Source organism: Drosophila guanche, unplaced genomic scaffold (genome assembly GCF_900245975.1).
Source record: "Drosophila guanche unplaced genomic scaffold, DGUA_6, whole genome shotgun sequence".
Classification (NCBI taxonomy): Eukaryota; Metazoa; Arthropoda; class Insecta; order Diptera; family Drosophilidae; genus Drosophila; species Drosophila guanche.
The window spans coordinates 3,587,841-3,606,731 of record NW_022995755.1 but is presented as its reverse complement, the minus strand read 5'-3'; the positions used below and the strand labels follow the sequence as shown (position 1 = coordinate 3,606,731).

General features: G+C 50.7%; 7 protein-coding genes across 7 annotated transcripts in view; 3 read left to right on the top strand and 4 right to left on the bottom strand.

Annotated features, from left to right (window-relative positions):
- Positions 1 to 507: 507 nt before the first annotated feature.
- Positions 508 to 13,478, bottom strand: LOC117589900 (ADIPOR-like receptor IZH1). Its single transcript, XM_034282170.1, has 7 exons — positions 12,599 to 13,478; positions 4,572 to 4,787; positions 2,085 to 2,188; positions 1,887 to 2,024; positions 1,790 to 1,798; positions 1,474 to 1,614; positions 508 to 1,421 (listed from the first exon to the last, which is right to left on the bottom strand). The coding sequence occupies exons 1-7, from the start codon at positions 13,476 to 13,478 to the stop codon at positions 1,329 to 1,331; spliced, it is 1,581 nt and encodes a 526-aa protein (XP_034138061.1). The 3' UTR covers positions 508 to 1,328.
- On the top strand, positions 2,316 to 4,534 carry LOC117589859 (neprilysin-1). Its single transcript, XM_034282123.1, has one exon. The coding sequence runs from the start codon at positions 2,359 to 2,361 to the stop codon at positions 4,444 to 4,446; it is 2,088 nt and encodes a 695-aa protein (XP_034138014.1). The 5' UTR covers positions 2,316 to 2,358; the 3' UTR covers positions 4,447 to 4,534.
- Positions 5,018 to 7,168, top strand: LOC117589860 (membrane metallo-endopeptidase-like 1). The gene has a single exon (XM_034282124.1). The coding sequence runs from the start codon at positions 5,055 to 5,057 to the stop codon at positions 7,095 to 7,097; it is 2,043 nt and encodes a 680-aa protein (XP_034138015.1). The 5' UTR covers positions 5,018 to 5,054; the 3' UTR covers positions 7,098 to 7,168.
- On the bottom strand, positions 7,112 to 9,253 carry LOC117589877 (neprilysin-11; the record flags this gene model as incomplete). Its single annotated transcript, XM_034282147.1, has 1 exon — positions 7,112 to 9,253. A coding segment is annotated over one exon (2,100 nt), but the record flags the coding sequence as incomplete, so codon positions are not given.
- Positions 10,006 to 12,261, top strand: LOC117589857 (neprilysin-4-like). The gene has a single exon (XM_034282122.1). It carries the CDS (start codon positions 10,064 to 10,066, stop codon positions 12,176 to 12,178), a length of 2,115 nt encoding a protein of 704 aa, XP_034138013.1. The 5' UTR covers positions 10,006 to 10,063; the 3' UTR covers positions 12,179 to 12,261.
- The window catches only part of LOC117589861 (protein kinase C and casein kinase II substrate protein 3), a 19,346-nt gene continuing 13,719 nt past the window's right edge, over positions 13,265 to 18,891 (bottom strand). Inside the window, exon 11 of the mRNA XM_034282127.1 lies at positions 13,265 to 13,277. The gene's annotated coding sequence lies outside the window, so the exon portion shown is untranslated. The remainder of the gene's footprint in view (positions 13,278 to 18,891) is intronic.
- LOC117589863 (homeobox protein MSX-1) lies at positions 17,955 to 18,583 on the bottom strand. The gene has a single exon (XM_034282131.1). The coding sequence runs from the start codon at positions 18,518 to 18,520 to the stop codon at positions 17,984 to 17,986; it is 537 nt and encodes a 178-aa protein (XP_034138022.1). The 5' UTR covers positions 18,521 to 18,583; the 3' UTR covers positions 17,955 to 17,983.

Below are 18,891 nucleotides of genomic sequence, written 5' to 3'. Positions count from 1 at the left end.
TCTATCGTATCTATCATATGGATTTATGTTTCATTGTTTTTGTTAGTTGGTTTGTTTGTTCTTTGGTTGGTTTGTTGGTTGGTTGCAAGAATACCTGCCCTAATTCATGACATGCCTAAGGTTCTAGGGTAATAAATATTGCAATTTTACTAATACATATTCAATATTTAATAATAAGTATATTCGGGGGAGCTCAGTAAATACTTGAGGTTAATATTGCGCAATCAATTGACATAAATGATATCAACTCAATATCGTATTAAGTTTTTAAGTACTCTTACCATACGGGGGTATAGCATTCACTACGTATTGTGATGTACGTGATTCGTTGCAGCAGCGTTTTAGCCCAGAAGATTGTTTGTTTTTAAATTTTTGTTGATCATTGTTTCACGCTTGTCCAACATGGAATACTCCTCCTGACTCTCATCTAACTATTCGTAACTACTGGCATCACACAACATGCAACAACTTTGTCGTGGTTCCAGTTTTTGGTTTTTGGTTTTTGTCTTTTTTCTTTTTTTTTTGTTTGGTTCCATTTCACAACTATGCACAGATTGGAGCATTAATTAATAGAGAGGAGAGTCCTTATAGAGACCACCACTACATACCACGTTGTGGTTGCCCAAAAATTAACAATTTGCATATCTAAAAAGATCAACTAGGAAGAAGGGGTTAGCTTAAAGGTGTGATGTCCTTATTGTAAGAATTCTCGACGAGGTACAAAGTTATACATACATACAATATTTGAAAATTAGATGTTTGTTTTTGTCGTTAAGCACAATGAGGTACACATGTATCAACATCATTCAAATCATTATTACTCATATTACATACATTACATTACATTACATATTCATTACTATCCAACCATCAGCGATTCGATCTGTTAATCTCAACTCTGTTCGCACTTTAAAGTTCTTTTCGATTAGCTTCTTGCTCATTTCAGTAATTTATATAACCTTAATGCTTAATACCACAGTCGAAGTATGTACTATACGTACTATACAGTTCATATATGTTGTATATATATGTATAAGTATATGTACATAGATGTATGGCCTATAGCTAAATATACATACATATGTATATTGTTACTGCAAACATTATACACGGTATATACTCAAGTAGCGCATTTGTCTCTATGTCTTTATGTCTATCTAGTCAGCGTGCGCAGGCGCGCAGTTTCACCCGGCACCGTTCGGTGCTCGTCTCCGTCTCCTGGTCAGGGCCATCAGGGCGCGTATCGCATGGGAACGCTTGGCCCGTGGCCTGGACAACATCCATGGCAACGGCAGCAGCAGCAGTAGCAGCAGCAGCCAGTAAACGGGTCATAGCTCCACATGGCCGAGCGCCTGCTCGGTGACATTTTCAAAGCTATTGCATGTCTGTGTGGACATCCACTCGAAGTCCTTGATGGTGGCCTATAAAGTAAGAGATTACAATCAGCCCTTGAATGTGTATGCCCATGTTTACCTTATGCATCGAGTAGACTGCGACCACGACCAGCACGTGCATGATGTTGTGGGAATTCAGATAAAAGTCAACCACGCCGGGGAACCACTTCTCCGGTATACGCATGGCACCAATCGCACCGCCCAGTATGGAGACGCCATCCTGGAAGCAACGCAAACACACACATACGGCGAGTGCCAAGAAAGAGAAGAGAGAACAATTCAACAAGAGATGGAAGAGATGGAGCGCTCTGTGTGTCAGCCGATCAAATTGGATTGCGGCTCTTGTCCATTTACTCGAATGTACGTACATATATGTATGAAAAGGTGAAACTTACAACTTCAACCTATGGCGCACAGAGAGAGAGGCCAGCCAAAAACGTTTAGTTATAGAAAATAGCAAGTTAGTGAATTGGAAAGCCTCGACATACGCACCTGCAGATAGACATGCGAAAGGGCCATATGACTGCCGCCGACCATTCCCCGTATCCGCAGAAATGTCAGTATGGAGCGCATGCCAAAGGGCAGAGCAAAACACAGGCGACGCTGCCAGGGCGAACTGGCGGTTAGGGCCTGACAGAATAATGCATAATTATTAACCATAGAAAGTAAGTAATAAACATTTTTGCTTACCTTGTACAGGCCAAACAGCGAGAGCAGGCAATAGGAGCTGATGATTAGCCACTTGAGGACAGGCGTGAAGCACAGCGTTGTGGCCGTCACCAGGGGCAAGGCACCTGCAAACAGACAGCGGAAGAGAGATTGTGCGTTGAGACAGTGAGAGACGGAGAGGGAGAGGGAGAGGGAGAGGCCATTCCCACCGATAAGCCGCCGTCCTCAAGTCAATTCCCAGCCAAAAATATTCAAATCAGTCGCTAAACATATCTCGTGCCAAACACAACCGAAAATGGGAGCCACTCCTGAAGCTCTCGTCTGCCTAATCTTTATAGCCATAGCGTGGCTGGATGGCGTCCAGGCTGGCGTTTATAAGGAGCTAACAACGCCACTGGGCCATGAGATCATGCGGCATGCCAAGTCCGCGGATATGCGCTCCTTCATAGATCCGCTTGTGAGTCCCTGCGATGACTTCTATGGCCATGCCTGTGGGAAGTATTCCTCGATAAATGCAGCTTCCCCGGAGACGGACAAAAGCTTAGGGCAGGCACTCCGTGGCGGGTATTTGCGGCGGGTGCGACAGCTGCTGAACGAGCCAAAGATGAGCACGGACAGACCCATGGAGACGCGGGTGAAGTACTTCTATGAGTCCTGCCTGAATACCACGGCACTGAGGATGAATCAGCGCAGCCATCTGCTCCATGTGCTCAGGGAATTTGGAGGCATGCCCGTAGTGGAGGGCAACGCCTGGGACGAGTCCAAGTTCGATGCCATTGAGATGATGGCTACGCTGCTGCGACGCTACGGCAAGATCACATTCCTGCGTGTCAGTGTGGGTCCTGACATGGCCAACAGCCAGATCAATCGCTTGTTCTTGGGCCAAAGGGATGACCTGATGCTCATCAAAGACGAAGTATCAGTGAAACTTGTCAGAAAGATTCGACTGCAGTTGAGGCTGCAGCGGTTGCTGGGCGTCTCGCCAGAGCGTGCCCTGCAGGCGGCCAATGAGATCAGCGCCCTGGACTTGGAGCTGGGACGCAGTGGCATCGACCAGAAGACGGTGGATGATCCGAGGTTGAGGCAACACCTGACCGTGATCAGCAGCCTGACGGAGACCTACGGCCCGGCCCTCAACTTTACCAAATTTGTGAGTCACTGGCTGGGTCATGACTACCAGCTGCCCGTTTACGAGTACGTTCCTGGCTACCTCTGGCAGCTGACCAGGATCCTCTTGGGCACACCCAAACGGGTGCTGGCCAACTATATGCTCTCGAGTCTGCTGGAGGATTTTGTGGTGGACTTGGAGCCCGAAAAGTACCAGCCACAGCAGCAACAGCTGCAGCAGGAGGAATACTGTGCGGAACGGACCTCGGACCTCTTTCCAGCTGTCGTGGATCACATGGTCTATCACTCCCTGGAGCAGCAGAGTCCCCACATGCCCGCCATCCTAAGGCAGTTGTTTCAGGAGCTGAAGGCCACCTTCGAGGAGATTCTGAATGGATCCGAACTGGAGTGGCTGGACGAGCAGACGCGCAATGGGATAGTGGAGAAGCTCAAGCTGATGTCCTTCCAGATATCTGGCGAGGAGTCTGTGGACTTTGAGGAGCACTACGGCACGCTGGTCATCAGCTCGGCCGACTACTATGGCAACATTCAGCGACTGCTGGAGGTGCGCGCCCTCAATCTGCGTGAGGATCTGCAGCGGCCGCAGTCCAAGGCCATCTTCTACGACGACACAATCGACTCGCCTTGCTACGTCAGGGAGGCCAATTTGGTGCTCTTTCCGGCCAGCCACATGCAGCATCGCTACTTCTGGGACGATGTCTATCCGGCGGCCCTCAAGTACGGCACCCTGGGCTTCGACCTCGCCCACGAGATAGCCCACGCCTTCGACGACTCGAATCTGTTGTTCGATGGAAGGGGAAACCTCCGCGACTCGTGGTCCAGCGAGGCCAAGACGAACTTCAAGCGGCTCAAGCAGTGCCTGGTGGATCAGTTTGGAGAGCTGCGCTTTGGCAACCAAAAGCTGCCGAGAAGAGAGACGCAGGGCGAGAACATTGCCGACAATGTGGGCATCCGCATTACCCTCTCCGCCTACCACAAGTGGCTGTTGGAGCACTCAAAGACTGTGGCTGCCGAAGGGGAAGCGCTGCCCCTAATGTTGCAGACGCCGCAGCAGCTGTTCTTCCTCAGTCTGGCCCAGACCATGTGCGCGGATGTGTTGCCGGCGAGGCGGCATGCCCATGTCATGACCAGTGTCCATACGCCGTCCGAGGTGCGAGTGCGCGCCATGATGGCCAACAGTCGAGCCTTTGCCGAGGCCTTTCAGTGTGGCAACAGCACCAAAATGAATCCCCCACTCAGATGCAAGGTGTACTGATTACTGATTGACTTGGGTAGTTCCTAATAGTTTCTATGAATTAATCATTAAACAAATAGTTCCGCTTCCGAGCGGCCTCTAAATCAAAGCGAGAGAGAGATGATTGCTAGTAGTTTCTTACTCACCAAAGCTCTGGCTCACCCAGATCCCGACCATGTCCAGCTTGAGCAGTGTATAGTAGACATTCTCGCCCTTCTCGATGTTCATGAACAGATGGTAGACGAAGCTGCCGCACCACGGTGCCACCGAGCCAAAGACATGGCAGAACGATAGAAACTTGTAGCCACTGTCCCAGGGCATCAAGCCGGGCACAATGGCCAGTATATAGATGATGGGTATGGCTGCAAAAAACGAGAACAAAATATGAATAAATGTTACATGGTGGTTGCTGCTAAAATACTTCCTAGGTCAGTGGATTCTACGCAATTATAAGACTCGTATAAGAGCCACTATCTGTGGCGATAAGAGATTGACCTACCCCAGAGCCTCAGAGTGAACATTTTGTATAAACAAATCTCGAGCGCCTGATAAGCGCAGCTGGGCTGTGGCCCTCAACGAATCAGCGATTGAAATGCCATTTAAAAATCAGTTGAACCAAGCGTGAGATCATGTCGAGACGAGTTTTGTGGCCACTCTGGTGCTGGTGCTGGTGCAGCCTGCTACTGGCAGTGTCTGCCACTGCGGATGACCTGACCTCGGACTACGCAAAGAGCATAATCCGCCACTCGAAAGTGGCCGACATCAAGGCCATGCTGAAGCCAGAGATAGCGCCCTGCGACGACTTCTACAGCCATGCATGCGGCAATTGGCACCGACAGAATCCCGCCCAGCTGCTGAATGACATAACCACGGACACCTTTAAGCTGATCTCCAAGGGATTCGATCGCCGGCTGCTGAGTCTGCTCCGCTCGAATGAGCTGAAAACGGAGCTGGAGCAGAAGCTGCAACGATTCTACCTCTCCTGCGGCCTGGTGCATCGCGACGATGTCCACTACAAGCTGGCCCTGGAGAATGTCTACAAGGAATACGGCGAGGTGCCAGCCCTGGCTGGTGACCGCTGGAACGCCTCGGACTTCATCTGGTGGCAGACTGTGGCCCAGATCCAGCACAAGTACGGCCGCCAGATCATCCTCTCGGTGGACATAATGCGAGACATCCAGAACAAGTCATTGAGTCGCGTTTATCTCGGTCCGCCCGAGTACGAGAAGCTCTCCAACTCCGGCATCCTCAACCTGCTGGAGGAGGCCAGCTCCTCCAAGGATCTGCAGCAGTACTTTGGCCTCAGTGCCCACCATGCCAAGCAGATTGCCGAGCAGCTGCGGGCCCTGGAGACGCGTCTGATGTCGGGCGGTTCCAGTTCCAGCTCCGAGTCCATCGAGGATAATCTCTCGCTGTACACGCTGCCCGAGCTGGAGGAGAAGTACGGCGATCACATGAACTTCACCGAGTTCTTTGCCCTCGTCCTGGGAGCGGAGAATGTGCCGCAAGTGCTGTACCTCTACGATGAACCCTATCTGGACAATGCCCTGAGCATCGTCAAGGCCACGCCCCCCTCCCTGCTGGCCACCTACGTGCTGTGGCAGCTGGTGCAGGACTACCTGGTGGATGCCACGCCCAGCACGCTGCCCAAGTGGTGCGTCGAGAAGACCAAAAAGTACTTTGGCAAGCTCACGGACCATGTGGTCTACGCCCGCTACCGCAGCCCCGAGGCAGAGGCGGAGGTGCACAGCGTCTGGGACCAGATACGGAGTGTGTTCCGGCAGCAATTGGCGGGGGACAAGCACGACTGGATAGCGAATGCCACGCGGCAGAAGGCCATCGAGAAGCTGGAGAGCATGCAGCTGCACATCAACTCCTACGACAGCGAGAACTTTGAGGCGATCTACGGCGCTGTGGAGATCGATCGCCTGAACTACGTGGCCAATGTGCAGCAGATGAACCTGGAACAGGCGAAGCGCAGCACGGACAGGATCAGGCAGCCACCCAGCACGCTGGAGGACACCGATCTGCTGAGCTTCACGCCCGCCTACAACATTCTGGAGAACAACATCACCATTCCGGTGGCGCTGCTGCAGCCGCGCTACTTTTGGGGCGACCAGTATCCGCAGGCCCTCAAGTATGCCACGCTGGGCTACCTGCTGGCCCACGAGATGATACACGGCTTCGATGTCGAGGGTCGCAACTACGATGCCGGCGGCAATCTGGCTCCCTGGTGGGACCTCAAGTCGCGCTACGAGTTCGAGGAGCGTCGCAAGTGCTTCCAGGCGCAGTATCACACCTACAGATACGGCGGCTCCAAGCTGCCGGAGAGCTCCCAGCAGTCGGAGAACATAGCGGACAATGCCGGAGTGAAGCTCGCCTACGCCGCCTACGAGCGCTGGCTGGGACAGCAGTCGGAGGAGAAGCGCCAGCAGGAGACCCTCGAGGGGCTGGATTTGACCAATCGCCAGCTGTTCTTCGTGGGCTTTGCCCAGCTGTGGTGCGACGATGTGCAGACGCTGTTCAAGAAGACCGTGGCCCAGGCAGACAGCCATGCACCGGGCATGTATCGCGTGATTGGTTCGCTGTCCAATTTCCAGGAGTTCTCCTGGGTCTGGAACTGCTCCCAGTCGGCACCCATGGATCCGGAGTACAAGTGCTCCATCTACTAACAAAAATAATTACCTTAAACTGTTTATAAGAATATATTTGAACCGATACTATGTTGCTAATCCAAGGATAAGCCATACAGCTGACACTTCGGGGAGGAGTTCATCGGACTGCCACTGATGCAGGCAAAGTCCCGCTGGAAGGAGTCCAGGTTGGAGAGTGCTCCAAGCACCCTCAGGGCACTGGGTGTATACGAGACGAGTAGGGCTATCCTGTCGCGGAATCTCTCTTGGGAATCATTGCACCAGAACTGGGCATAGCTAATGAAGAACAATTGCCGCGGACTCTGCGTCATCTGTGGCAGTTGCTCCGAGGAGAGGGCGGATGGGGCCAGCTCCTGCAAGTACTTGGAGTACGCGTGGTAGGACACCTGCACAGCCAGATTGTCGGCAATGTTCTCCGCCTGCAGATCGCTCTTCGGCAAGTACTCTCCATTGAGTCGCAGGCGTCCGTACTGTTCCTTGAAGCAGGCCCAACGCTTGTGGTAGGCAATCATCGAGGAGTGGTCCCAGTGGGAGACATCCTCGATGCTGTGTGCCAGCTCGTGGGCGAGCAGAGTGCCCAGGCTGCCGTAGCGCAGGGCACGTGGGTAGTATCGGGACCACAGATAGTTCGGCTGTAGCAGGGCCACCGGCAACAGGACACGCTTCTCCACGGCATCATAGCTGGGCGCTGTCAATGGAGCGGCAGACATTTTGGTCTTCAGACTGTCATGACTGAGCACGGCCCGTAGATTGTGCAGATAGTCACGAGGCTTTAGCTGCAATTGTTCGTAGATCTGCGTGAAATTAACATCCTCATGTCCGTTGACCAGCAGGCGAGTGGCATTGATTTGGTCCAGCAGCTGGCTGCGTACCGCCAGAGACAACCAATCGGCGGTGTCGTTCTCCAGCATATCACGGAAGCTGCGCTTGATCTGCAGCCACACGGCTTCAATGTCGCTGAGGGTGGCTGCATCTCCGTACTCCCTTAAGACCATGTTGTCCAGCAGCTCGGGGAACAGACTGCGCGCCTTGGACATGCAGTGATCCACCACGGAGCCAGCCCACTGGTAGCTGAAGTGCTCCAGCAGCGAGTAGAAGATGTAATTGGCATGCATCTGGGGGCTAACGCCGGCCACAAAGTCCAGCAAGTGTGCCTGATAGCTGGGCACGTGCTCGTACAGAGTGTCGTTCGGGTTCAATGGCCGATCGAGGACCAGTTCAATGTACTTGGTGAGGTTGTACACGGGCAAGTAGAGCTCATCCAGCTCCTTGGTTGTGCGTGGACGTGCGAGCACACCCACTGGAATATCCCGCATTTGGCGAGCCACCAAATCCTCCATATTTGTGATCTCCAGCGATGTGGTCTCTGCCAATTCCCTCTCCACGCCCAAATTCCAAACCAGCCACTCCCGTATGCTGGCAGCTCGTCCCAGGCGATTGGGCTGCGGCCGAATCTGCTGCGGTTGTCCCACATAGATGCCCGCAGGAGACACCTGAAGGCGTAGCAAGATGTCCAGTCCGTACTTCCGCTTGATGCGTGCCACGGTGGCCACCCAATCGAACTCGTCGGCGGGCCACTGCTGTCCCGGCAGTGCCAGGGCGGGCATGTGTCCAAACTCGGCCACAATCTCCAGCAACTGTTGGCGGTACACGGGCAGCGGTGTCTCGCGGTAGTGCAGGCAGCTGGCATAGAACTCCTTCAACTTGAGCACCGCCTCCGCATCGATGGCCGCGTCAGCCGATCGCTGCAGCAGTCGCTGCTGCTTGTGATGGTAACCTTTGAGCAGCAGCTGCTCGTAGTTGGTCTCGCGTGGACTTGCCGTGTTTGCTGGATTGATTTTGGCCCAGTTGCCGCAGCTGTAGTCGTAGAAATTGTCGCAGGGCTGCAGCTCGGGCTGCATGTAGTTTCGCATCTCGGCGGACTTGGACAGTCGCATCAGACGCTGCACATAGGCGCTGTCATTGTGCTGCGAGATGAGCTGTTCCTGGGCCTGAATGCGTAATTCCAGCGCTGGCTGGGACAGCAAATGACCCTGGGCACACCCAGCAATGCCAGCAATCAAAATCAGCAGCACGAGCTGGCTGGAAGCAACAGCCGGAGAAGCGTTCTCCATGGCGAACACTCGACGGGCAACTGAAAGTGGCAACAACTGAGCCCGACGCACTTCCGTACAGATTTACTCTTTACTTTACTGAGATTCAGACTGAGATTGAGTCAGAGCTCCGGAGAGGGCTCCACACTCTCTCCCTGCTTATCAGTCATGGAGCTGGTCGTTGGTCTCGTCTCTCGTCTCTGCTGTTTAGTGTGGAGCGCGTGATTAGATCGCAGCTCACGTTGCTTGGGAAACACTTGGAGAAAAGCCCGAGGCACTTGATCATTTAGCGAGCAATCAATATTGACAAAGTAATTGCTCATAAACAATTTTATTGCGTTGCGATCAAATTGAAATTCGAAAGTTGTGCGCGTCAAACACAGCCATGTGCCAGTGGGTGCCAGTGGGTCAAATAATTGGGGTACTCATGAAACTTATTTGGATTTGCTTTGGATTGCGGGGTTAACTGATTAACTTTCTATAATTCAAAGAAAATGTTCAAGTAACAAAATAAAATCTTTATAAATATCTTGGAAAGTGTGTACACACCTCAGGTCTCAATTCTTTACAACTTTAGAAACGAAAGATGCTTTCGGGTGAAACGGAACGAAATACTTTCCAAGTTTATGTCCCTCACAATTGCGAATTCTGGTGAACAGGCGGCACTTGATGTCATTCATCCAATTGCACAAAAAGAAAAACATTCACGCCGTCATCTCTAACTGGGGCAGCGAGATGTGGGAGATGCGAGATAACCCCTGGGGTTGCGCTTTTTACCGAGAACAGAGACCGCCGGCCGCTGCCCTCTGGATGTTGACGATGTTCTGTATCATCTGGGGCTCTGTGCTCAGTCGAGCATTCAAATCGAACCAAGAAGCAACGAGCCCCAAGATGCACGCGCTTCGAATTATCTGCCAATTCCTGTGCACTTTGTCCGTGCTGCTGGGCTGCAGCCAGGCGGCGCCTGCGGACGAGGAGAGGCTGCAGCTGAACGAGGACACGCCGTACATGAGGCAGCTGCTGCGCAATGCCAAGGCAGCCGAAATGCAGAGCTTCATGAACCAGAGAGCCGATCCGTGCACAGACTTCTATGACTTTGCCTGCGGCAATTGGTCGCGCATCAACTCGGCCATCAGCCTGAGCGAGTTCACCACGGGACTGTTCGAGACGCTGACCAAAGCGCTCAACCGCAAGCTGGCGTTGATCCTCACCAGTCCACCGAATGCGAACGACACGCGCGAGGATGTGCAGGTGAAGCACTTCTACGAGTCCTGCACGAGATTGGGAGAGCTGAAGCCCACCTATGCGCAGAAGCTGAAGAGTTTGATTGCCGAATTCGGCTCCATGCCAGTGCTGGAGGGTTCGTCGTGGCAGGAGGATAAATTCGATTGGCTGGAGACGACCGCCCGCATGGACTACCGCTATGGCGTGGGCTCCATTCTCAGCATCGAAGTCACGAAGGACTTTGCCAACAATCACCTGAACAGGGTGTATGTCGGCCAGCAGGATTTCCCGCTCGAGTCGCGTGCCATGTATGTGGACAACAGGACCCAAACCTATCGCCGTGCCCTGCGGGACCGCATGCAGAGCACAATGGAGCGCTTTCTGGGCGTAGAAAAGGAACTGGCCAAGACCACGGCCCAGGAGCTGCTGGACTTTGAGGTGAGTCTGGCCCGTGGCCTCGCCGATGAGAGCGATGGCGTGGACATTGCCTCCATGGCCAAACTGATGACTGTGGCCGAGATGCACAGCCGCTATGCGCCGACCCTGGACATTGAGCGCTTTGTGCAGATCAGCATGGGCGAGCGGATCACGGACCAGGTGTACGAGTACAACGAGGACTATCAGCGGAACCTCGTGTTGGTCATGCAGAGCACGCCCAAGCGGGTTGTGGCCAACTATTTGTTCTACAGCATGATCAAGGACTTTGCCGTGACGGCGCCCAAGACGGCGGAGAGCAAGAAGGAGATGTGCATCGGCCTCACCAAGAAGAGCTTTGCCAAGAACCTGGACAATATGATCTATCGCAGCTACAAGAACGAGAAGACTGCCCGGGAAATAGAGAGCATGTGGAACCAACTGAAGTCCACCTTCAACGAGACGCTGCGCTCCAGCCAGCTGCTGGACTGGATCGATCGACCCATCCGCGAGAAGGCCATAGTCAAGCTCGAGGCGATGACGCTGCAGGTTAACTCCTATGCGGACTACAACTTCACCAAAGAGTTTGAGGGCCTGAATCTGCAGAGCGCCGACTATGTGGAGAATCTGCGTCAGGCCACCATCCTGGGAGTGAAGCAAATGCGCGCGGAGCTGCATCTGCCGGCCAAGCCGCTGGAGGCGGGCGAGCTGCTCAGCTACACGCCGGCCAACATCCTCGTGGAGAATGCCATCAAGGTGCCGGTGGCACTGCTGCAGCCATTCTATCTGTGGGCCAATGCCTATCCCAGCGCCGTTATGTTCGGCTCCCTGGCGGTGCTCATTGGCCACGAGCTTATCCACGGCTTCGATGACTCTGGCCGTAAGTTCGATGCTCGTGGCCAGTTCCACGACTGGTGGGACGAGACGTCCGCCAATAACTTTCTGGAACGCCAGACATGCTTCACGGAACAGTACGGTGCTTTTGTCTACGACGGCATACCCCTCAAGCGGTCCGTCTCGCAATCGGAGAACATAGCAGACAATGGGGGAGTGCGTCTGGCCTACACAGCCTATCGCAAATGGTACGATGCCCTGGAGTCGCGGCCCAACAGCGGCGAGGAGCTGCTCAAGGAGACTCTACCCACACTGGACTACAACAGCAAGCAGCTGTTCTTCATCAGCTATGCCCAGGTCTGGTGCAACGATGCCCATCCGCAGGTGAAGGCCATACAGGTATCCACGGACCAGCATGTGCCCGGCAAGTTTCGCGTTATCGGCCCACTGTCAAACTTTGATGAGTTCTCCAAGGAGTTCAACTGTCCCATCGACTCTCCCATGAATCCACGCCAAAAGTGTGTGCTCTACTAGTAACTGCACATATGGAGTATCGTGTGGTAGATCCTATATTTTGTGCCATTAAACTGTCTTCAGCCAAAAGCTGCATGTTCATACTTCTTTGTTTGGTTTTCTTATGCAAAACGAAAGCAAACCACAAACCTCAACGTAACACCAGGACAGTCCCAGACCCAGACCGAGGTTCATTAGAAATGCGGACTAATCTATTTATGTGGCCCGCCGCCGCTTGCACTTGGCTTTGACCGTGATTGCTACGAGTTACGAGTTTGTTCCAAAAGCCACAGAGGCGAGGCGAGGCGAGGCAATGGCATTCGGACGGATTCGGATCGATAAATGAGCAAAAGAAACAAGTGTGATGTGACACTTGGCATGTGGGTGTACCGGGTTGGGGGTGTGTATCGATGGCGTAGCTTTAGCTCTCTGTGCACTCACCATGTGTCAGTATGTTGATGGTCTCGTTGTGCCAGTAGAAGAGGCTCAGCAGGCAGCCCTTGAAGGTTTGCAGGGGACGGTAGCCACGCAGCACGTACGGATTGAACTGCAAATATTGGGGCATATCCTGCCACTGCAGCAGCGGATCCGTGCTCGGCACGGAACTCGAGCTGGAACGCGAACGCGAATTGGAGACGCTGTTCAGCGATGACGACGCTGATGTTGCCACCGATGGTGCATGGCTTGTACTTGTGGTCGTTGTGGTGGCTTTTGCTGGTGGTTTTGGTGTTCCTGGCGCTGATCCGGCAGGCGTTGCTGCGGCTGCTGCTGGTTGTTCTGTGGATATGGTTCCCGTTGCATTTGCAGTTGCAGCTGGTATAAGCAAGGCAGACATTGGCGTTGTGGAAGCTTTAGCGGAAGACGTTGATGTTGGGCCAGATTGACCGTGCTCCGAGGTCGCCACTACGACTGCCTCCTTGCACAGGAGGCCTCCGTTCAAAGGCATTGGGTGGGCATCAGCAGCATTGACAGGCTCGGCAGCAGCCCCAACCACAGTTCCCGTTCCCGTTCCCGTTCCAATTCCATCGTTGCCCGGACACCGTTGCGTTCCCATGCGTCCAGTGTTGGTAGCCGGCGTGGGCGGTGGCGTGGCCGATACGGATTCTACGCTGCTGCCCACCTGATCCTGATCACTGCAAGCAGCTGCGGAGGCTGCCACTACTAGGGCGTAGCTGGGCACTGGCTTTGGCTTCAGTGTAGTGCTGCTGGGATGTGGGATGCTGGACCCAGTGCTGTTGGGACTGCTCAGGAGCTTTGATTTGCTGCCCTCGGAGCTAAGGTCAACAACAACGGCGGCGGCGGCAGCAGCAGCAGTGTCCATGTCTGTTTCCGGTGAAACGTGTTGGGATGGCGGTGGGGGTGGCTCTGGCGATGGTGTCGCTTCAAATTGATACTCTAAAGTGGCGCCAACACCGACTGAAAGGGAAAGCCAACGAACGTCATGAATTATTAACTAGAGCGCAGTGCAATAAAAAAGTTGCACAGATAAGTATGGGGGGACGAGCGGAAAATGGTTACGTATGTATATAAAACTTGTGCCAAATAACAAAAAAAAAGCACGTGCTTTGCCTGTGTGGGAAAACGAGACCAGGACCAATGTCAACATACAGCTTGCCTCTCGTGACCCAAAAAGTAAATGCCTGCGTCTTTTGCTCTCTTTGCAAGTGTTGTGTGTGTGGGTGTGTGTGTGAGAGTATTTCGAACTATCTGTGTGTGTGTGTGAATATTTCATGTGAATCACGCGAGTTTTGGATTAGGCCCCGGGACTTCCCACAGGAAAGGAAACGAGAAGAGAGGAGAAGAGAGAGAGCAGCGCGCCGTGGCCAGTAAAAATCGATAAACTTTACTCACTTTTGCCATTGGACGTGTACACGTTTCTACGATGCGATGCGATGAGATGCGAATCTTTTGCCCGTTGTCTTAGCCCCCAAAAAAGGATTTGCCTGACCAGGCCAGCGAAAACGTGGATTTACTACGGAAGCGTTGCGGAAGAAGCACGATTATTGGTGGAGGTGAAGCAGGTGACGGTGGAGGAGCAGGAGTGAACACGTTTTCGGGATGCTATGAAATAGAGACTTTCTGGCTAATTCTGCTGTTGTGACGTAGGCGAGGCATCTCGTGCTACTCTGGGGCAGGCAAGCTCAATCAATTATTTAGCCATTTGGATTGTGGGAGTTCGTAAATGTCGATTTGTTGCTGAATCTTTGATAAGTGAGACTTTTTTGCTGCACGACGGAGGGAGCGTGGCGTGGCGTGGTTGCTCCGTCTTCTGTGGACTGTGGGGGCGAGTCGAGTATCCTCCGCGCACACGACGCTTGGTACAAGCACGTCAATATCTGACTGAGAAGCGTACGCATACGATAACGATACCGTTATTTTGCGTATTGTTATGCAATTGAATGAAATGGCCAGTATTTTTATTGGGCGCCAAGCAAAAAGCAACGCAGGCGCACACCACCAATCACTTTTTGAAGCAATCAGCTGTTTGGATAAACTTTGATGGAAAGTTGAAATAAATCATTTCTTTAAATAACCGTTTGCTATTAACATTCAGCGACTTATTTTTAAACAATTACCCGGTTCAATTTGCAATCTTTATTCAGTGGTGTGGCAACTCCTGGCCGCGTTTAACAACACTGACACTGCAGTGGCAGCGCTGGCAGTTTGATTTTTTGAAAATGTCATCTCTATTGGTGTCCATTGTCATTTTAATTTAAGGTGGGGTAAGTGGGTTACGGCACTAACCTCCCAGAGATCTTCGGCTCTGATGTATCATGTATCAGCCAAAGTCACATCGATGTCAACTTCACTTATTCCCAATGACATAGGCGATGTCCCGCCTCACTGTTGTCGTTAACGTGGAGAGGTTCTGAGGCATAGGCGATGACAATATCCGCTGGCAGCCATCGATCTATGTATAAGGGCTGTAGTTTTCGATGAGAAAGAAACTGAAAATTATCAAGCAGCATTTTTGAACTCACAAGATTTGCCAAGTGAAAGCAATATCACCGGTAATATGAATTCGAACCCAAATGTTGACTGCCACAAATGTTTTGCCGGGTCAGCAACAGAGCGAAGCAAGTGAGCAGGGGGCTTGCCCCCAAGAATATTATATATTTTGCCCAAAATAAACAAGAGCAGTCTCACTTTTCACCGCACAATTGTAATAACGTCGTCGAGGTCGACTGCAGAGCCGAATTCTGTTATGCCACGCGCGGAAACAAAAGAAGAGACACTAAAGAAGGAACTAAACGAAATCAGTTGACTAATTGCTCACTTCTGGTTATGATTATTGTAACTACAAGATTAGCTGGTTTAAGGTACTTTTTTATAGTTTGTTGACATACCCGAACGGAACTGAGCTGGAACTGGCAAAAAGTTCACAGAAACAAATGTGTATAAGACTCATGTGGTGAAAAATATAAGATGTAAAGTATTCATAAATTTATCAAATGTTGCGCAACTTGTCTAAATGCTGCGCAATATTTCTTAATGTAGCGATGAGTCTCCCAAATGTTGCCAAATGGTGGTTACTCATAGAGTGACCGTACAATTTGAGTGGAAAATTCATTTAATTTCTTTGTTGACCTTTTCTTTCTTTTTAGTGGGCCTTTTTAATTAAACAATTTAATTAATTAAATGCCGAGGTAGGAAATTAGTCTGTCCCGAATTTAACGCAAAAACGAATGGAGACAAAAATAAATAAAATACAAAATAATAAATAATAATATATATTATATAATAATAAAAAATTAAATAAAAATGCATCACTCAATGTCTTGTGGTAAGCTTTTGTTGCATGTTCGGTGGCTGGTACAAATTACACAAAAGATCAAAAAAGGGCAGTCTGTCTGACGCCCTGCTAAGCCCAGCGCACCGCGCTTACCTCAATCTTCATACGTAAAAATGGGAATTACATTGATCCTGGGCCGTTTAGTCCTTCCCGCGCCCGTCTTGACCCAGTTTTTCCATTCTACGCATGCGCCTGCGCCTGGCCTTTGTCCGGCCTTAAGAATGGTACAAGGACAGGTCGGGGGTGCATTTGCTGTGTTTTTCTACGCCATTAGAATAAATATTGCCGCATTGTTTGTCAAACAGGACTAGATTAGTAACATAAACATTCCTCCATTGAATGCAAATCATAAGCCGATTTCACAAATTTACTCGAATTATCTGCAACTAATGAGAGTGGCTTAAATTGTTCCAGCAAATCCTTCGAGTGCTCCGTCTCTGACGGGCAAAGTCTATGGGCTGTAGTGGAAAGTTTCCAGAAAAGAAAGCAGCCTGCTCTCTGATCAATATGTGGACATGTGGCCATGCGATTGATCGTATGCGACATTTGATATTCTCAATTTCGGTGGGCAATGGCCAACCCTTTTCCATAGATGCACCTTTCGATGCTCATTTGCGATAAGTAAATGGCGCATGCGATCCGCTCTTCCTGTTGTCCACTTCGGTCAAGATCCTGCGGCCCTTGCGTACTCATATGATCGGATTAGATGGGGATTAGGTGCAGACATTCTTGGGATTTGCGTAAACTCATTTGGCAGACCTTGTGGCAAAACTACACTTCGAAAACGCATCCTGTAACATTTTCCCCCCCACTCGCCGTACGGAAAACAGTTCTCTCTTCTTCTGCGGAGGAACTGCCGCTTTGTAATCTGATATTTTTGCATGTTTTGCAAACAAAGGTTGCGGAAAAACAAATTATTCTTGACCATGGCAGCAAAAATTACGGAATCGGCTTAGCCTGCCCTCCCTCCTCCCGTTCCCATTCCCATTCACGACTCCATCTGAGATGGAGTTTGCTGTTTTTGCGGCACGCGAATTTTCCTCATTTTCATTCAACATTTTGAAATATTTTCCCATATGGGTTGGATTTTTATCCACACAATTCTGACAGCAACTGCATGTGGGGCGGTCCTGTTTGATCCTATTATTCGTATGTGATGCGCTGATGTTATGGGAAGCAAAATGAACAAAGTCAACCAGTTTCCGCCTTGAAATATTGAATTACTTTATCCAAATTGGATTTGCATCATCAGGTGAAACTGATATGAGATGGTGATTCCACATGTGGGGAGAAACACACATGTCCATAGAGTAGAGACTGCATTTTTTATGCAGATGAAAATTTAGAGATGAAAGTTTGAGATTAATTTGCAGGCAGACATGAAAATGCATCTTGAGAGAAAACTTTTCTGCTACGCGGCGTGGGCATACTACAAATGTCACTACAAATTTCAATCCGTAGTATCTCTTAAGCTCATGTTATCGAAATAAGTCGAATATCAATAATTTAAAGTTGCAACTCTCAGGTATATATAGTAATTGAAATATTCATTCATTCATTTTATTTTACTGTTAATATTATATTCTTTATATAGATGAGCATAAAATGTCGTATAAATAATATAAATTTACTTTTGGGAACGAAATACTTTTCCATTTCAAACGTTCGTCACACACAGATTCAGTTACAGACTGTTGAATGTGTAATAGAAAGTAGCGAATGTCATATTTCACGTTTTGTAGTACTGCCCGGCACTTCCCGATACTGCGGGAAGCTACAATTTTATAAGCTATAAATTGATGAAAGAAATATAGGAAATTGGCATCATTTCCGTCTCGCAAGTAAGAAACTCTCCAAAAATTAAGTTCAATGTAAATAAATTTATTTATAAATTATATATAGACAAACAATTATTGTCTGAATGGAACTATGATACTTAGATTTATTTGTACAACAAAGAGTTTCAATTCATAAATAATTCGTCTCCAAGTATGAACCCATCACAAGGTACACCCAACATATGTTCGCTCCCTTTAAACAATGATAATCATTTCCGGTTCTGGACTGGAGGCATTTGAGGAGAATGTGGAGTCGCAGCTCTCATCCTTGTCGCGTTTTTCGCGTCGTTCTCGGGCGCGTCGATTCTGGAACCAGATCTTCACGCGGGTGTTGGTCAGCTCCAGGGACTCTGCCAGCTTGTTTGCATCCTCGGCGCTCAGATAGTTGGACTCATTGTACGCACTCTCCAGGGCCTGGAGCTGGGCGGGAGTGAAGGGGATCCGTGGCAGGCGTCCGGGCATGCGTTTGGCGGGTCCATTCTGTCGCAGGGCACGAGGCAGCTTGGGCGGGTGGTAGCGGGTGTACTGCAGCCAGTCGTACACGGGTAGATGTCCCTCCTCAAGGGCCACTGCAGCCGGGGGCGATGCGAGTTGCTCCTTGTGTCCGGGATGGGCGTACGGATGATACGCAATGCTGGCACGGAGTCGTTGCAGGACTCCGGCGGAGGCATTTGTGCCGATGTATCTGTCGCCGGCGCGGTTCAATATGTAATCGATGCTAAATTCACTCATCCTGACGATCCTGCTGCTGGGCTGGTCGAATTGCTACTGTTGAGCTAGGTGCGCATCCTTGCGCTATTTAACGACAACCCACTCGAAGGCATCGCCGCCATTTGCCGAACAGACACCACTATGGCTGTCTCCCTCGGACAGGACGAGTCAGGCCCAATACCAATCTCATTTGAAAGCATCGAGGCGTTTAATAGGCGTTGCCCACTTCCTCATGCTCTTCCGCAATCCAGGTAGCAGGCAGCCCAGTGGCCTCTCGCCACCGATTATTATTACCCTTATCAGCGAGCGAGATTAGGCTGGTTCCCTCTCAAACATTAAATTGTATTTCAGCTTCTGTTTCATTGTAAATATATCTGGAAGTGCCCTAGCCA

What these genes read in the sequence shown, in the direction of transcription:
- LOC117589859 (XM_034282123.1), top strand. Translation starts at nt 2,359, where the DNA reads ATGGGAGCCACTCCTGAAGCTCTCGTCTGCCTAATCTTTATAGCCATA.
- LOC117589860 (XM_034282124.1), top strand. Translation starts at nt 5,055, where the DNA reads ATGTCGAGACGAGTTTTGTGGCCACTCTGGTGCTGGTGCTGGTGCAGC.
- LOC117589857 (XM_034282122.1), top strand. Translation starts at nt 10,064, where the DNA reads ATGCACGCGCTTCGAATTATCTGCCAATTCCTGTGCACTTTGTCCGTG.
- LOC117589900 (XM_034282170.1), bottom strand. Translation starts at nt 13,478, where the DNA reads ATGGACACTGCTGCTGCTGCCGCCGCCGCCGTTGTTGTTGACCTTAGC. An exon ending in CATCAACATACTGACACATG is followed by an intron (nt 4,788 to 12,598) that starts GTGAGTGCACAG and finishes CGTTTTTTGCAG; the next exon opens with CCATACCCATCATCTATATA. An exon ending in CAGTCTACTCGATGCATAAG is followed by an intron (nt 1,422 to 1,473) that starts GTAAACATGGGC and finishes CTTACTTTATAG; the next exon opens with GCCACCATCAAGGACTTCGA.
- LOC117589863 (XM_034282131.1), bottom strand. Translation starts at nt 18,520, where the DNA reads ATGAGTGAATTTAGCATCGATTACATATTGAACCGCGCCGGCGACAGA.